Genomic DNA, 17938 nt, shown 5'->3' with positions numbered 1-17938 from the left:
ATTTCAGTCTCAAATAAAAGTAAATGTCATTGTTTCTTAGCTTTGTGAACTGGAATAATCTTCTCGTACTAAAGGGAAGGAGGAGACTGGCCCACTTCATCAAGCGCTTTCTGTGTGAATCCAGAACTGCATACCTCACTCAGCTTCCATGACTATGTTCTCCCCAATCCAATCCACTGTTATTTCTTATTATACCCCAACCTAATACAATTTACATTAAAATAAAACCATAAAACCACCAGTGACTAAATAACAGTAGCACAGAATAGCAATACAAGAGGGGAGAAGACGTCCTCTCGACCAAAGGCCTTAGTAAAGAGTTGTCTTGACCAATTGTCAAAGAGCATATCATGATGGCACAAGACATACCAGAGGGGCAATCGTTCTACAATCTTGTGGCCACCACACAAGTCTTTTCACACACTGCCACCCCTTGAATCAAAGGGGGTGGTGGTATGACCAACAGAACCTCCCCTGCTGACCTTAATACTCAGGCATGTTGATGTAGCATGTTGATGTAGAAGCTTGCTTTCAGATATTTGAGGCCTAAGTCATTTGCATGTTTTATATGTGGGTGTTCATGCCTTAAACTGAGCTTGGTAGTGAATTGGAAACCAGGGCAGATCTTTCAACCTTCTTATTCAGACAGGCCTTTGAAAACTTGGTGCATTTGATTTGGGAGAAAACTTGAGAAAAAAGCAGGGCATACATATATTAAAGAAATAGTTACCATTTCCAAACTATCCTAAAGGGCAACCCCACTTAAGGCAGTAGTCCACCCCAGAAGTTAATAGCTAGTGTGGCCAACTTTCTGACAGTAAGAGCTGTTCGACGGTGGAACAAACTCCCTCGAGAGGATGTGGGCTCCCCCCCCCCCCGCCGGAGGCTTTTAAGCAGAGTTTGAAAGGCCATTTGTCATGGATGCTTTGGCTGAGATTCCTGCATTGCAAGGAGTTGGGCCAGATGATCATCAGGGTCCCTTCCAAGTCTACAATTCTATGATACTTTGATTCTATAAAATCCATACATCTGTGATCTTGCAAAGGTTGACAACAACAGTACTTTGTGCTCAGGTATAAAGATATGTGTGTAAGAGACAATGCAAAAACAACAGTACACAAGGAAGCAGGATGACACAAAATTATATTTCTGAACATACGGGATAAATAAATCCATAATTCCATTAAGTACATGTCACTAAAAGTAGGAGTCACAGTTCTCAGTACACCAGAATCCTTTTTTTTCTTTTCTTTTTGCAGAACAAAAGGAAATGCCACCCAAAATATCAGGTGTTCTGTGAGTTACAGGATCAAAGTGGCTGAAATAACAGATTTTTTTTAAGAAAGCAAGTACAGAGAGTCAAACTCATTGAGTTAGAGGGGTGTTGGAAAGCAGGGATACGATCCAGAAAGCCTCAAATATGAATATTCTGTCTGGCTGCAGGCAACAGAATTACATAGGCAGAAGAGGTCAAAATATAATTGCAATTTCCCATGCATTTGTATTTTCTAACAATACAGAATCCCCAGCTTTACTGGGTGTCCCCACAGCAAAAATAAATAGGGGTGACATGGAGGATCAAAGTATGACATGTTAAAAGGCTATCAACTTTTTCAGGACAGAGTTTGTATACCTTATACCATAGCAAAGGGAAGAAGGAAGAGTTTGATTTACTGCTCAGGGAAACTCATTAAGCAGGGAGACATTCAGGCCAAGAAAGATTACCTAAACCTTAGCACCTTGTCTCTGGTTTGACCAGCTCTAGCTAATATAGCATCACCCCATTCACTTCCACCCAAAATCCACTCTCTAAATGCCACATTTAATATATCATTCTCTCCCTAGGAAGCCACTCTGATTGTTGGTACCTCCACACATTCCAAACCCTGACAATGGGAGTTTTACTTTATATCTTATTTTAACCATGTGTATATGGTTCAGAATGGCCTGGCCATTCATATGCTACAAAGGCCATGAAGAAGCCATGTACCAGTTGGAATGCTCTTCTTCACAGCCTCCCTATATCGATATTGGAAAAACCAGACTCCAGTTAGCAAAGATGCAGCCATGGCTTCCAACCGAGACCTATTACAAGTATTATGTTTTTCTTCCAAGTGAGCAGAAGCAAATAACTCATGTCCCAACCCTAGGATGTAGCTTTCCAGAGGGAAAATCCTCCTTTTTCCAACCTGGTAGCTTCAAAACATTATTGAAAAGCTGGTGTTTTCTAGAGCACTGAGGGGAACTGTGAGAATCCACTCTCTGATGCTCAACATTAAAGAGCTCTTGCAATCCTAAAACACTGAGGCTATACTCTGCCCAGCAGAGCTAGAGGGCAAGTGCGGAATGGAGTGATGAGTCATTATTCCCTAAACTGCTCACCTGCAGCAGATGGGGGGGGGCTTATTTAAACATGGAAATTGGCTACGTTCGGTGCTCAACTCTTCTTGACCTATGAACAGCGCTCTTAAACCACAACTGAACTCTTGGGCTCGTATAAAGGCTGGAATCCCTAATCCTACAGCAGTCATTTTTAGTTACCTTTTGCCAGTAGCACAATATGCTCACAAACTATTGATCAGTGAAGGGTGGTTCTCAAAAAAATCCTATATTGAAGTCACTAGGGAGTTTGCAGTGATATTTGACCAAGGAGCCCAACAAGAGTAATTTTCCAATTTGTTCCAAGACTAAAGTTGGTTCATATGCTCAGCAGAGATTACATTTTCCTGGAGTCATTATGGGAAGCTATTTATCTTTAAATAGGCGGTTGTCACAAGCCACCATGATTTTTTCTGAATACATAGTGCTTGTAATGCTCTTTCAGAATCTTTAGAGTTATACCACTGGCTAAATGACTCACCTTTTACCAAATTTTCCTATGGTATATCTACAACCTGGCCCTTATTGTGAGAGTCTGAAGTCTGAATGATATGGAATCATGCCGTGCCAAGAGGGACTTGTTTCAGGGAGGTGTCAGGTGACTGTTGAGAACCTGAAGAACTTTCGGCTTCTGCAGGATGCAACAAGGCCCAAGCATAGATAGTGCTTTGTAGAAGGTGCTTGATGCTGCAATCCTATACATATTTTCCTGGAGAATAAGTCTAACTGAAATTAATGTAGCTTACTTCAGAGCAGGTGTGTATCAGAGTGCACCAAGCTTTAAATACGCTTACCAAAATGATGCCACCATGCCCAAAATGCACATTAATTTAATTGCAAGTGTGAAGATTGCAATGAACACATTTGAGCAAGGGATGCTGTCAATTCTCCTTTCCCCTGGAAGCACCCTTTTTACCCCTTCAGGCAATTATCACAATAATGGTCAAAAGAAATATACAACTATATCACTTATTTTCCTAACTTCACTTTCTCATCCATCAAGACATACCAAAAACCCACACAAGATACGGCAGCAACTCAGTTAAAGAAATTTTGAATCAGTGTACATTTCATTCAACGGGTGGAATTGGCATTCCTGCATCAAGAAGAGATGATGCAGGAATGAGTGTCATTGCAGGCATCATCTCAGAGGAAACACCCTTCCTGTGTAGGAGAGGACGGAGAACACCTCTTTTGGAACTTAATCGAGACAAAATGAACATGCTGTGGACTGTGAAATCTGCAAATCTGGATGGTGGTACACAGCTGGTAGTGGATGGCATTGCACTCTACCTAAAGGTCCAAGTACCAGAGTTTGGCCTATAGGTTAGCTGTTCACTTCTGGGGTGAATTTAAGGTTCTGCTATGCTATTAACCTTTTAAATGCCTAAACGGTTTGGGACCAGGCTATCTCAAGGACTACCTGCATCCATGTGTCCTTGCCTGAGCTATAAGATCAGCCTGTGAAGTCCTGTTCTCCAATACATGGCAAAAGTTCTTAGGTTTCTGGGTACCCAGGACAGGATAAACCCTTTTCTGTTGTGGTCCTGTATCCTTGGAATAGCCTCCTCATGGAAATACATATGGCCTCATCTCTCTTGGCCTTTATGAAAGCAGGTCTACATTTGGCTGTTTCTATGGTTCCTTTACGTAAGAACTGTTCGTTTCATCTCTTGCTGCTATTTTTGTTCTGTCACTTATGGCTATCTTTGAAATATTAATGTTGTAGTGTCTTAATATTGTGTGTAATCCACCTTAGGAGAGTAGACACCCTAAAAGCCAAGGTTAAAAAAACCCTATTTAAATAATAATAAAAAGAAACAGAATGCTTCTTTTGAGATGGTGCTTGCCATCTGCAATATATAATATAATCTGTTGCATGATTGATTGAGGGCACAATTTTTAGTCAATTAAAAGTATTTTAATTGATTACTCTAGCTGTTCAATTAACCACTGCATCCCTCATACATACACCCTCCATTATAACACTAGGCTTGATATCCATCACTATGTGATATCAAATTTCCTTTGTACCATTATTTCTTCAGTGGGACATGAAAGCTCATCAGTACTACAAGAGAGACTTAACAGGTCACAAACATTCAGTACAAAGGAGCCACAGTGAGTTGCTTGCAAATTAAGAATGAGTCCAGAGACTAGCAAACTGAAAGTATATTACCTCTCTCGTTTTTCTTTTCTCATTTCAGCACATCTGAATAGGGCATGTTGTGAACATAGCAGTCCAAGCATTCTAAAAGCTAAATCCTGCCAATAATCACTTCTGGGATGTGAATGAATAGTGGGGTCCATAAGGGAGCTTCTCACCATCCTCTACCATAGGTAGTAACTGCTAAACTCTTCTCCTCATGCACACCCCTTACTGATTTACAGTAAATAAATAATCCTGCTATGGAACAGGAAACAGTTCAATATTGCCCATCAGTGCTGTGTGCATCACCTTTTGTTAGGTGGGGCAAGCAAGGATATATTTCATGCTGGGATGCTTAAAATCATGAAAACACAATTTCTGCTTCTTTGCCTAAGCCCAGCTAAAATTTCCACACTGCATTTTGTTTCTAAGACACCGTGCTTAGGAAGAAGCATCATTTACTGAGTGTATGCCTACCTCTAAGCATCTCAGACCAACATAAAACTAAACTTTTTTTAATTAAAAAAAACAGGTTTTGTTTTTTTAATAAATGGCAATGCCTTCTGATGACACTTCCAAGTTGAACAGAAACATGACCAAACATAACAAACCAAGCATCATTTCTGTGTTAGAAATTACCCGTTCACACCATCATTTTTGAAGCAGATGTGTCTATTACTTCATGCTAATCGGATACAAATTGTGGCCTCCCAGAATTTACACAAATAGTCAAAAAGATGCATGTTTCCTCCATGTAATTTCATCCATCAAAGGGATATCAGATCTAGGAAACCTATCGTGTGTAAAGCAACCTTATAAGTAAGACCAAGCTGCACATCCAACTTTTAACCAAGGTTGGAAGAAAATGTTGATAGCAGGGGCGGGGAATGTTTGTAATTGATTCAAAGCATTGGGTTGTAGCCAATGGATTGGTACCGTTCTTGCAATGACTTGCACCTGCACAACAAGACTTCATCTTCCTCCCCCCACCTGCTTTGGTGCAAGGCTGCTGATACCTTTAAGAATTCTTCTTAAAACAAATGCATGGTATTCCCCCCCCCCAATGTGGTGCCCTCAATATGCTTTTGGACTCCACTTGGCACCTTCTCTGGCTGCAACATCTGGAGGGCACCAGAGTGGCTACCCCCTCTTCTAGGGATTATGATAAGGCACATAAAAAAATTTCTTTTCTGGAGTTGCATCACGTTTGGAAGTAGCCCATGAACTGTCCTCTTCCTAGGGCATATTTACACTACAGAGTCCCTTAGACCAGTTTAATAGGAATTCCTTCTCTCTAGGGAATTGTAGGACCCATAGTTCTGGAGGGAGGGCACTGGGAATCTCTCAGACAGAATTTGCAGCATCCTCAAGAAATTATGTATTTTGGATGGTTTGGGCAGGCTGTAACAATTTTACTGATATGACACCTATGGGTTATCTCCAATGAAGTTGCCCAGTTAGTATAAAGAGTGTCAGAAGAGCAATGGGACTTCCTTCCCCCTCTGCCAAAAAAAACCCAACAAACCTGTTCTGGGGTTTCCCCTCAACCCTCTGGAGCAGATCTGAAGTTGTGCTGAAAGAGAGGGAGGAGATGTTCCACTGCTCAAGCAGCAACACTTGCACCAATGGACAATTTTATTGGATGCAATCCAATATAAATTTTGGCTATACCCTATCTGCAGATCTTTTTGAACAGTCAGGATTTGTCTAGTTTTCCCCAATCTTTAAAACAAATGGGTCATTCACTAGTTGCCTGTTTACACTGGGCAAATCTATCTGCCTTTCCTTTCAGGGCTGTCCACAACCATTTAGTAACATCACTGAGCATTGTGTGTTCAGTATATCTTGTAGAAGACCCAGGCCATATGGGTGGCTTTTTATTTAGCTGGATAACTCCCCCTTTATTGAGCAGATTTCTTCAGGAGCAAATATTGATCAGTGAGACAGACCCCTTTCCCTGTTGCAGCAACTGAAGAAAATTTAATAAGACCTGAAAACTACAAGCTTATCAACCGTTCTTTTAAAGGCTAAGAGCTATACCATTTTGTACAGCTTCAGAATAAAGCATCATTAAAGACATAATACAGTACTTGATGGCTGTTTTTCCACAACAAAATGAAAAGCTGATCAGAAACGTTTTTGCAACACTTGCCTGAAAAATCAAAACACAAAGACCAAACAAAAAGAGACAATGATTAGAAGTCTACACAAATACCTATGCACTAGCAGCTACAGAAGCAGTTTAGCAGTATAATCCTACACGTTTACTTAAAAGTAGGTTCCATTGAATTCAATGAGGCATACTTCCAGGTAAGTGAGTACAGGATCACAGCCTAAATGTTACACCATGAATCTGGCAATTATCTTTTTAAAATAAAATCCACAGGGTTGGGGTTTTCCCCCCTTGTTTCTTCATAAAAATAGATTTTACAATGAGACCTTCCTTACAGGATAAACGTATTTTTAAAATTGATATTCCTTTAGATATGCCTTCCAATATTGCCCTTCAAAGGAGGACAACTTGTTTTACAAATGCATAAAAATATAGAGAGTTTATTAGGAGAGGCTGTAAAGGATGCAAGAATTGGGAATATGCTACTGCAACCATCAACAACACAGCAATGTACAACCTTGTGGTGGGCTAGTTTTAACAGATAGCAGCTCTGGAATACAGAGGAATTTAAACAATGCAACTTTGGCTGAAGGAAGGGACCATCACAAAATCTAGAATGTGTTGGGGTGGAGGGTTAAGACCCACTGAGCCATTAAAAAAAAAGATTCAAAACACTGTTATGAAGAATAATGAGACACAGATAAAGTGGTTGTAACTGCATATGCAGTTGTGACTAATCTACAACACACACACACACACACACACACACACATTCCCCATATCCTTGGGTTTTTTTGTGTGCACTCTTGGCTGTGCAGCAATTCTGGATAATGATTTATATCCACAATGCAAAATTGGACCATTCACTTTTTACTGGGTGAAAGAAAGCTTTGCACCTGAATTCTCTCACACACCCTCTGATTATATAAGCTAAGCTGGTCTAATTTTTTTTACTTTTATTTTTATATATATATAAAGTGGTGTAACTTAGCATACCATGCTTTGCTAAAAGCAGTTTATCTTTTATAAGATTAGTCAATACAAAGGATTTCCAATGTATTCCAGTGCAGGAGGAGGTAGCCTGTTCTAAAGCAATCCCTTCAAGGCAAATAAGAAATAAAATAGAAAAAAATCCAAAGTGGAACTTGGAAGTAAATGAACCCAGCCATAAAAGGATGTGAAGAGCTCAGTAGCTGTGTCAGCTATTCAAGTAACACTGCAGGATTCAGTTGTGTCGGGAGAAAACCTACTTGTTGCCACTAATATGTAGAGCACTGTTAACAATAAAAACTGCCTAGCAACTTAGCAATACACATAACAAAACAAAACAGGAGCAATGGAGGCAATATGAGGTCAACTGTATAAATGGCAGGAGTGGTTTTCCAACTGTCTACCATGCAGAAACTTTTTCTACCTTTTATTTGGCTACCCCTGCATATATGCTCTGTAAGCCCATGGCCTTGCAAAAAAAGGGGGGTCCAGGGCACGTTCTAGGGTGCACACCCAATTCAACAGTGAACTGAGAGTGCACCCTAGACAACACCCAGCTCCGCACTGTAATTGTGGGCAAGCTGAAGTTGGCCCTCTTGTTATAGGCCTTCCCCCTGAAAAACTCATGACAGCCTTCTGGGGAACAGGGTTTCCTAAAATAAAAGTTGAAAAAGTACCATGCTGGCAGGTTATGTTGCAAAGGTTTAAAAATAAGAAAGTTCAATCCACTGTGTTTGTTTGTTTGTTTGTTTGTTTGTTTGTTTGTTTGTTTGTTTGTTTTAAAAATCATGCATTAATATGTTTTCTTTTCCTACCTTAATCCTATGAGCCATTGCACTGGGAAATAAATGTTTAAGATGGGTGGAGTGCAATAACTGCTGTGCCAGAAGTTTGCTTTCCACAAACAATGATCCTGCATGAAGTGCTAGGAGGCTGCAACAGCAAAAGGGTGTGTTACTTGCCTCCAGCGTCAAGATTGCTAGTGCACAGCACAGGTATCAGAGACAAGGCAGGTGTAGCACTGGATCTTCTTTATCTTTGTGGCTGCCCAGAAGGCCTCCCTCCTCCAGAGCCAGCCACACTGGTACAACTGTATGGACTGGTATTAACTTCTTATCATGGAGCAGCAACTGGTAGGTGACACAGCTGCTTGGATTTGCCAAGCGTAGGGCAGACATCAGTGCAAGTTACTATACACAGCTGCAGCCGCTCAGAACTTCTAAATTCAAGCTGTTCAGGCTGTTCACAAACTGCAGGTGAGATAAAACAAATGAATGAGGGGCAAGGGACGTGCGGTTGCCTGCAGAGTTCTCCAAAATATGGAAGAAACAAAAACTGCAAATGTTTTTTCCCGTGTTAGTATTTCACAGCGCGCTCTCTCCCCACCCTAGCCTTTCAAATGCAGTAAAATGATTTTAGATGCCCATTCCAAACTCAGTTTAACAAAACAACAACAGAGTGGGGTTTTTTAATAATAATTTAAAAATCAAATGAAGTCATGTTTATCTTTTTCAAAGAAAAGGAAGTGCCAATATACTATATCAAAACACATATTTGAAGGAGCTTTGGATCAGGCGTCACTTCCTCCTTTTTCTTTCTGATGTGCATCTGCAGGTAATTTTGTTTGCATTATATGTAGAAAATCACAGTTCTTGTTGCATCCCCCCCAAGGATGAACAAACACGCACGCACGCACACACACATATATATAATCATAATTTGTGAACACTGTACACTAAATATTTCTTTTCAACAGCATGACAGGCATTGGGCTTATGGCAGCGGGTGTGAATAATGTGCAGGGTCTGAAATCTAGGGGGTGCCATATAAGCAGCCTCAGACACAAGACAGGTTGACTGCACCTTCCCACAAGGTAAACTTAAAAGTATGTCATTTCAGAGTAATGGGGCAGTTAGTATTTTGAGGCTTATGATGCTGGAGTTACCCTAAGTCCAACTCACACAAAACGACGCAGCCACTTTGGTGGCAAACCTCCTGAACACCAACACTGTTCAAATTAAAAGGGGGGAAAAGTTGTTGTTGTTTTTCAACCTGTCTTTCTTTATTACCTATATATTTGATAACAACACTTTGAATTCAATGTACTTCTAAAAGCTTGTTTTCTGTGAAGAATCCAACCTTTAGGCTTCTCTTCCCTTTAAAATTCTCTCTATTACTTTTAGACTTTCCCCAGGGCAAGAGGGAGAGAGGAAACACCTCTGCTTTCTCGATGCAGAGAAGCCACCTAGAAGCCTCAGGACCTCACTGCACCCGCTCAGTGAAATTCTCTGGGAAAACTCCTCGGCATTGGTCAAGTTCTTTGTGCTGAAGCCAATCGGATTCTTTCACACCCATCAGCCATCCTTCATCCTGCCAGGGAGAGAAAGGTAGACAAAAGGTTTGTACAGAGTGAAAGACAAGCAGGAGGGCAGCCTAGGACTCTTAGGCCACTGATCACAACCTTGAGCAAACAAGGCAATCAGTTATTTATTGGTGATAAATTTGTTATCATCTATTATTGTGGTTTTGAAGAATCTGTGCTGCTTTTGCATACATTTGAGCTTTCACAGAACTTTTCACATTTTCCTCCTCATGGGTATATATACCTGTCAGCTGAGGACAACACTCCATGCGTCTGAAGAAGTGAACTCTAGGTCACGAAAGGTAACAGCACAATACATTTGCTAGTCTTTAGGGCGCTATAAGATTCTGTTATTGTTTCTGGATACACTGGGTTGTATCCAATGCTGTGCAAGCAGAGTTCCGCTTATGCAACAGGACTTCCTCTTCCCTCTAGGAGCACCGAAAATCTGCTCTGGAGGTTCCCACAATTCTCTGGAGTAGATTCAATGATGCACAAGGAGTATTCAAGCAGAAGTCTGTTGCGCGAGCAGAACAGCAGAGCTTAATATGACCTATTATGTTTCCTAAGCTCCATTGATTTTGGTTTTTTGCCTGTCTTGAAATTTGCATTTGACAAATTCAAGCTTTATCTGAAGATGAAGGTACTTAGCTGCACATGTAAGGTCCTGCCCACCTGTCAACGTTGACCCACAGAGGATGGGGGAAATAGGGATCCAGCCTGCTGCCTGAATCTAGTTCCCCATTCCTGCTCTAAAGTCACTTAGGAGCTAACTACAATAAAGAAGAGAAGACATTTTTAAAGGTGCTATTTGCTAAGAAGAGATATTCCTAATCCGTTTAGGAAGAGAGCTTGTCTATGGACCAAATAAAACACACACACACTCTCTCTCTCTCTCTCAACACTATGGTTTCTCCTAGGAAGCTGTTATTGTGAAAAACTGAATATGATTACATCTTGGTCATTTCCACTCATGAGGTACACAGTGGCTCTTGCATCAAGAGTATCTAAAGGCTATTGAGGCCTTTCATAAGAAAATGTCCATTGTTTGCATAAGACACTCAGGAAACAGGACTGAATGCTTCCGGTTTCTAGAGTGCTCTGATCTGCTAGTGATGGTGACACACAAGAGGCACATAGGGTTGCGAGGGATTGAGGACCCACTACTATTTGTGCTGCAGGTCCCACTCTCCAGCACCCAGAAGCCACCCAATCACAACATGATTTAGCCACTGAGAAGTCTTCTCATCTTTTGTGCTGATTGGAGCCAATCAGAGGAGAGGTTTGAAAAGTAAAGAAGAGGTGCCTTTGTAAGGAGCTAGCAGGGCCTTTCAGACAGCTTTGTAGGCTTCAGCTGGTTTGTGGGTGGCAGGTTGGCCACCCCTGCTCTATACTAATCATTTCAAAGAATCAAGCAGACAGTTACTTCAGAGATTCTGGTTTTGCAAGACATCATCTCCATTTATCTGCTGGCTGCTTGAAGGTGACACACACAGGAGAATGGGGTTTTCAAACAATGTCTTTCTGGTTCAGATCCAGTGTTCTACATACTATATGACACTGGTGTGTGAAGCAAAAAAAGATGATGATAAATCCCACATGCTCTCCTTACCTGCTCCTCTGGGTTGTCAAATGGAATCACCAGGACAACATCTCCAGCCTTCAGTTGTAGCTCATCACTGTCAGTGGCTGCATAGTCATGCATGGCTTGTGCCTGCAAAGAAATAATGACTCCAGTGAAGGGAGAGAGCTTGGTCCATTTCATGAAGAAGGGGTGATGCATACAACTCCTGCCCACTTTTACCCAAACTGACAAGTGAGAACATGATTATCTATCCGCTATCCCACCTCCTCTTGTCCTGCAAAGTTATTGTTTTGTTTGCTAATATGTTATGTATTTCTGTGTTTTTATATTGTAAGCCCCACTGTGATCCTTAAACGAATGACATTATAGACATTTAATAAATAAAAATAAAATAAATTTGAACCAGAGAAGCTCTATGGTAGGATGATTTTCTCCGAAGGGTGTAAAAGGAGGGGAGACACAACTGGTTGTTTTCTTTTGGTTATTTCACCAAATAAGTTAGAAAAAGAGATGCCTGGGACAGTACTTTGAATTACTTTGAATTATAAGGGGACAGAAATGGTCCAGCTCATGTATCTTTTGTGACAGTCCTCTATGCTACTATGAAGGCTATGTTTTTGGCTAACATAAACAACAGATCCTAACTTGTCGGAAGCCACCCATACTATGAGTAGCAGCATGCACAAGGTTTCTCGATGCACTAAATGATGCTTGATCCTGTCTCTTCCCTTTGGCTTGCCCTTACTCTTCACTTAACTGACAAGGAAACACAAATTCATTTTAATGGACATTGGTGTGGAATGTGTGCCCGGCTGAGGTAAATGTTCTTCCTCACACTCACCTTAAACAGGAAACCTGGTGGCATGTCAGCCCTTTCAGAAGCGGCTCCACTTTCAACTGTTCCATTGACTGTGGCTGGGAAGGTCTCCACAACTACAGCAGGCAGAGAGCTCTAAGCATAGCAGTGAAGGGAGGCAAAGAAAACACAACAAGGAACACTTGAAACAAGACACTTGGCAAAATGAGACCCCACTGCACTAAACTGGTTCACCCCATTATTCAGAAATTCAACGCCAATGTATTGTGTGTTTTTCCTCCACCACATGGATGTTACAATTTATGGCCCAGAGTAGCCATTAAGGTGAAGAGAATGACTCATGACAAGATGGGAATTTTAAAAAGGGAATCACAGACAGTGGCAAATATTAGAGGGAAAATCAGGGTGGTATAAAGATTATGGAACACACAGCAGGTGTCTGTCACAAGGGTGAGAGGAGATATAGGTTCATAGTAAGAGGCAGAAGTTCTTCTAAATTTTTTTTTTTCCTTTCCTTGATCTGAAATTGCTACCTGTCTTCTTCTTGGTGGCCTCTGACCTCTACGTCCTCAGCATCATTTTCATGCACAAGAACTAACAACTCAGTGACCTTGTAAGAGCAACAAATTTGATGCCTCTGGCCAAATTTCTTAGCAGAGGCAGACATGGTGAGAAAGTGGAATCAAAACTTAGGGAGGGGAAATGAGAAAGGGTTCTGTGCTTTTAGCCTTCATGGTTTGCCTGGAGGGATCTGTCAGAGCAACAAAGGCTGTTGGATGACATGAAAGAGCCAGGGTGGTGATTAACTGGGACTGGGGAGAACAGTGGAGATATTCTTTCTGACTCAGACCACTTGCAACTGCTGCTGCTACATGCTTAGCTGTTTGCATCAAAGGGGACATTTTTCTTCTGGAAGACCACCTGCAGATAATTAAAGGGCTTTGTTCAACAGTCACAACCCAGCAAATTGGGCCCCTCCATCAAGGATTCTGTACTACTTGAAGAACAGAAGCTACAACAGTGTCGCTTTGACGGGCTCCCATCTGACTGAGTTAAGTGAAACAGTGATTATATATTGTGTGCCAGCAACATGGGAGAAAGAGATCCCACCGCCACCACCCCTCTCCCTTGCCTATGGTCTTACTGAGGCAGATCCTGAGTCAGTTTCGGTTTTAGCTGCTTCAGCTCCAGCTGCTGCTGCTTCTTTGCCAGCTGCCTCAGCACCAGCAGGAGCGGCTTCTGTGGGCTGCAACACAAAAGCCAGTTAAACTCCTGGAACCCCAGCATGCCCAGGAGAGCATGACCTGCCACATCTTTAGGCCTTGCCAGAATTATGAGCATCTGCAGCTCAGTGCTGAGTGGAGTCTGAGTCCTTAGCTGGACTGCAGCACCCACACTCTTAAAACAGTCAGGTATCGGCACCAGTTGGGTATCCCAAGTCCATGTGTTGGCACAGATCCAATCTGCACCACTTTGAGGAAGAGTAAATGACCCTGGGCTGGAATGTAGCCTGGAGCTCATTGAGTTGGCTGCTTATTAAGTCTTTGTGGTTGCACTATGTGGGTCAGTCTCACCCATCTCAGATATTTTTCATGAGTCAAGTTTAAAGGAGGCGCACCTTTGAGGGGTTTCCTGCACTATTTGCGTTAAATCGGATCCTCTTCATGGAGGGTACGCATTGCGATCGGGCCTCCAAGCATCTCCCATCTGCTGGGGTTGGCAGGGCTATGCCCTGCTCCACGCTGGTTGGTCGTTTTGCATGTTTCCTGGACCCTAAAGCCAATGGCGTGGCTTAGGGGGTGGCTGTAAAACTTTATTTATGCCCTGCGTGTTGTTTGCTGGTCCTCATTGCCTTCACGCAGAGGAACGCCCACCCGCCCGCCCTTTATCTTGGTGCACTTGGCCTTGCTGTGGACTTCGTTGGTCACCTGTTTTGCAACAGGGGCCTGGTAGGAATTTTTCCATTTGGCATGGCCATTTGGTTTTTGCCTACCACGTAGCAATTGTCACAACTTTGTAAAGTCTGGCAGTTAGGCATTGGATCAGTGATATGTGGGGAGGGGGGTGGCCATCACCTGCCCCTCCAAGGTTAAGGGTATCCCATTAAAGGAATCAGTGGTTGGCCTGGGTCTTGTTCGAAACCCCGTGGTAGGAGCTAGGGCCATACCAGGACCCCACAGAGACACCGGGGGAGCTCAAGTCGGTCCTCACTGGCAGGGCTCCCTCTGGCGGTGTTTCACCCTTTTATCAGATTCCCTGCGAAGCAGATGGGAGTCTGATATAGTCGGGTGAATCCAATGCCTAAGCCAATACCACTCACATTCTGTATTTAATAAAGTTGTGGCCTAAATTTTGCCACTAACTTAAACTAAAATCCTGTGTATCTTCATTTGGGGGGGGGTATGTTTGGGGGTTTCGAAGCGCAGCTTGGGTTATGAAAATGATCCAGCTAATAAAGGTTTCGCATTTGCATTACAAATCAGCTTGAAGCAAGAGCTATTTAAAACCTCACATTTGAAAACAACCTCATGTTCTCAAGTTTTCCAGTGCTGACCCTGTCTTTTGCCAAATAAGCCAACAGTGTGCCCAAAAGGTTCTATCTTCTGCATGATTGCATAGTTTCTACCATTTCTTTTATGGCTGCGAAAAACTGCTGTATCTCTTCATACAGTTGCATAGCTTCAAAAACTGACGCACTTCACCTTGAGTAAAACGTTTGAATGTGGCTGAGAAAATTCCTGCTTGCAGGACTTGGAAAGGAAAGTCTGATGAAATCTGGCAGTGCGCTTCCTAATAACAGCAGACCCTTATGACAACAGAACAACAGAAGCTGCCTTTTGGACCAGGGTCAACTGGTCACCAAGTTCACCGTTCTAAGTCAGCAGCAGTTAAAATAATAGACCATCAGATCAGATATGAAGATGGCATACACCCTGCCGATCAGTTATACCACATAAGGCTGTGCAGAGTTAGCAGCATATAGTGAGAATCAATGCTATCAAAGACTGCCACCACCTGGCCACTGAAGAAGAGACTAGTAAGAACCCATCCAATTTCCTACCTCTCAGCAGTTAATCAATAGGATTGCATGCATCTCAATCTTACAGTAAGGCTGCATTCACACAGCAGTTTATTATATTTTCCCTGTGTTTCCTAGTTGATTTCTGCCATATATTTTAACTTTCAGGTGACATAAAAACCGTTTCCAGAAATAAAGCAGACTATAACACAAGTTTAGCACTCATTTCTAGAAGAAAAAAAATCCATTTGCAAATAACGCAGAAATGAGCACTAAACTCAAGCTACATTCCGCTCTGTTTCTGGAAGTGTCTTTATCGTTGTGTGAAAGCTGGAATATAAGGCAGAAATTTATGTTAGGGAAATGTCAGGAAAACAAAATAAACTGCCGTGTGAATGCAAGCTAAGAAACATTTATCAGAGATTAAAACCAAAAAAAGATTGATAATGGAGCCTATGAAACAGAGGACCTGACATGCTGAAAGGTTCACCTACTGAGGTGAACAGTTCCAAAATGCTATTTAAAGTGATTTTTGGCTTCTCTCCTACCATTTGCATTCATTTGTTAAAGATAGAAGTGCAGTTTTCAATGCATTTACATGAAGTTTCAAAAAACGATTGCCTTGAAGGATGGTGGATATACAGATCATATTTCTGTCTTCCTGCCTTCCCCCCCCCCCCTTTCATCTATGAACAGAAGCTTTGCAACTGAAGTACATTTTTTCCTTCCTCCTTTTTTCCCATGACTTTGGGCAGCCACACCATGGCTGCTTCCTTCCCCACATCTCTGGGGAAACTGATAAGATCAGGGAAATCTTTGTTGATGCTACCAACATTTCTTTTCTTCAGAAGAATAAAATATGCAAATCGATGGGGGTATAAACAATAATGATTATTCTTTTTTAGCAGAATAATAATAATAATAATAATAATAATAATAATAATAATAATACCACTACCCATTAATGAAATAGATAAGGCTTTCTTCTGGGCTTGTCATTTTCAAGCTGACCCAAATGTATATTATTTATCTACATAGTGGAGTATGAGGGAAACGGCAGTGGCACAGGTGGGTAGGTAATGTAGAAAGGAATATTATGCACATCATTAAAGCTGCCCATTCTACCTCCCAGTGTATGAATGAACACACGTCACATTTCCTTTTAGTCTACAAGGGCTTTAAGAGCATATGCCACTTGCCACCATTGATTGAAACTTACATATTGCCAATATAGGATAAGTAAAATCACATCCAAGTGTTGCTCTCAAAAGGTTTCCAGTACGGATCTCTGCACTAAACAACTTGACAAGCCATTGTCCAAGATGGCACTATTCCTAATAGGCCTCTTCAGAGAAGTCATTATAGAGTCTTCTTGTTGAAACACTACAATGGAAGTGGCACAAAGCTAACTGAACTGGCTATATATTGAACTATATAGGAGCAAAGAAGATACAGGCACTGTGTAAGTGCTCTTACAAAGCCACATGCTACATAAAGGCAACATGATGCAGGATAGATATGCTCTGATGCACAAGACTGAGAGAGTCTATTAAAAGGGAATTCAAAAACCCCTTTTAGGAATCACTATTATTTTACATTGAAACTGCAACTATTTCTGTTTAGCTTCCTTACTGGATCTGACCAGTAGTCCATCGTGTCAGGTATCCTGTTTCCCATTAGCCAATATGGGAAACCTACCGGTATATTCAGGTCCTAGCCCCCTCCCAGTGCTGCTCCCCAGTAGCTAATATTCAGAGATATCCTATCTCTAAACCTGGAGGTTTCATATAACAATCAAGGACTAGTCTTGATTGGTTTCTCAAATTAATGGTGTATTGTATGAATAAGTATTTAATAATAATAATTTGTATTAATAATTCTGCACCTGTCTCAAGGCTTCTGCCCATCAACATTGTCAAGTGATCCCAAGTATGATGAGGGAGAGAGACACACAGTACTCTCTATCCTGCTTCTCCACACCTTGCAAAATGTTCCCCATTAATTTTCTTTTTTCTAGACTACCAAGCCCCAGAAAATGCAGTCTTTTTTCTTGTAGGGTAGGAATGAAACTTGCTAAGTGATAAATGCTCCAATTTTGCAAAAACATTATTGTCAGTGTGCAGAAAACGAAATCTCACTAAAAGCACACCAGCTTATTCCAATGATTTCAGGAGAATCATACCAAAGAATACACACATATTCCACACTTGGTATAAATAATTGTGGGCCACACTCCACTGAAACAAAGCCACACACAAGGAACCAGTATGCATTCTGACAACAGGGAAACTCAGCAATGCGGGATAAACAATGCCTAGGTAAAATTCTCCCCCTCACTCCCATCCCACATGCAGCAGAACATAGCAACCCTTGCTTTATTTGACACTTCTAACAGCAAAATCTCTCTTGAACAAATTAGGAATTGATGAACTTAATAATAATTCTATTATTTATATGCTGCCCATCTGACTAGGCAGCTCCCAACAGACTATTAAAACACATCAAAGCATCAAATATTAAAAAA

The 17938-nt window shown here is 41.5% G+C and overlaps 1 protein-coding gene across 16 annotated transcripts in view; it reads right to left on the bottom strand.

The window, feature by feature from the left end:
* Positions 1 to 5588: 5588 nt before the first annotated feature.
* The window catches only part of BIN1 (bridging integrator 1), a 116277-nt gene continuing 103927 nt past the window's right edge, over positions 5589 to 17938 (bottom strand). For all 16 annotated transcript variants that reach the window (XM_081007180.1, XM_081007171.1, XM_081007179.1 and 13 more), the window contains 4 exons: positions 13540 to 13641; positions 12420 to 12530; positions 11606 to 11707; positions 5589 to 10001 (listed from right to left, as the gene is read on the bottom strand). In XM_081007180.1, the coding sequence (XP_080863306.1) occupies positions 9894 to 10001; positions 11606 to 11707; positions 12420 to 12530; positions 13540 to 13641 (423 nt within the window). In that variant the 3' untranslated portion in view covers positions 5589 to 9893. The remainder of the gene's footprint in view (positions 10002 to 11605; positions 11708 to 12419; positions 12531 to 13539; positions 13642 to 17938) is intronic.

This window comes from Podarcis pityusensis, assembly GCF_964106645.2.
Source record: "Podarcis pityusensis genome assembly, chromosome: 1".
NCBI classification, from domain to species: Eukaryota; Metazoa; Chordata; class Lepidosauria; order Squamata; family Lacertidae; genus Podarcis; species Podarcis pityusensis.
Note: the sequence above shows the minus strand (reverse complement) of the source record. Positions and strands in the feature narration are given on the sequence as shown.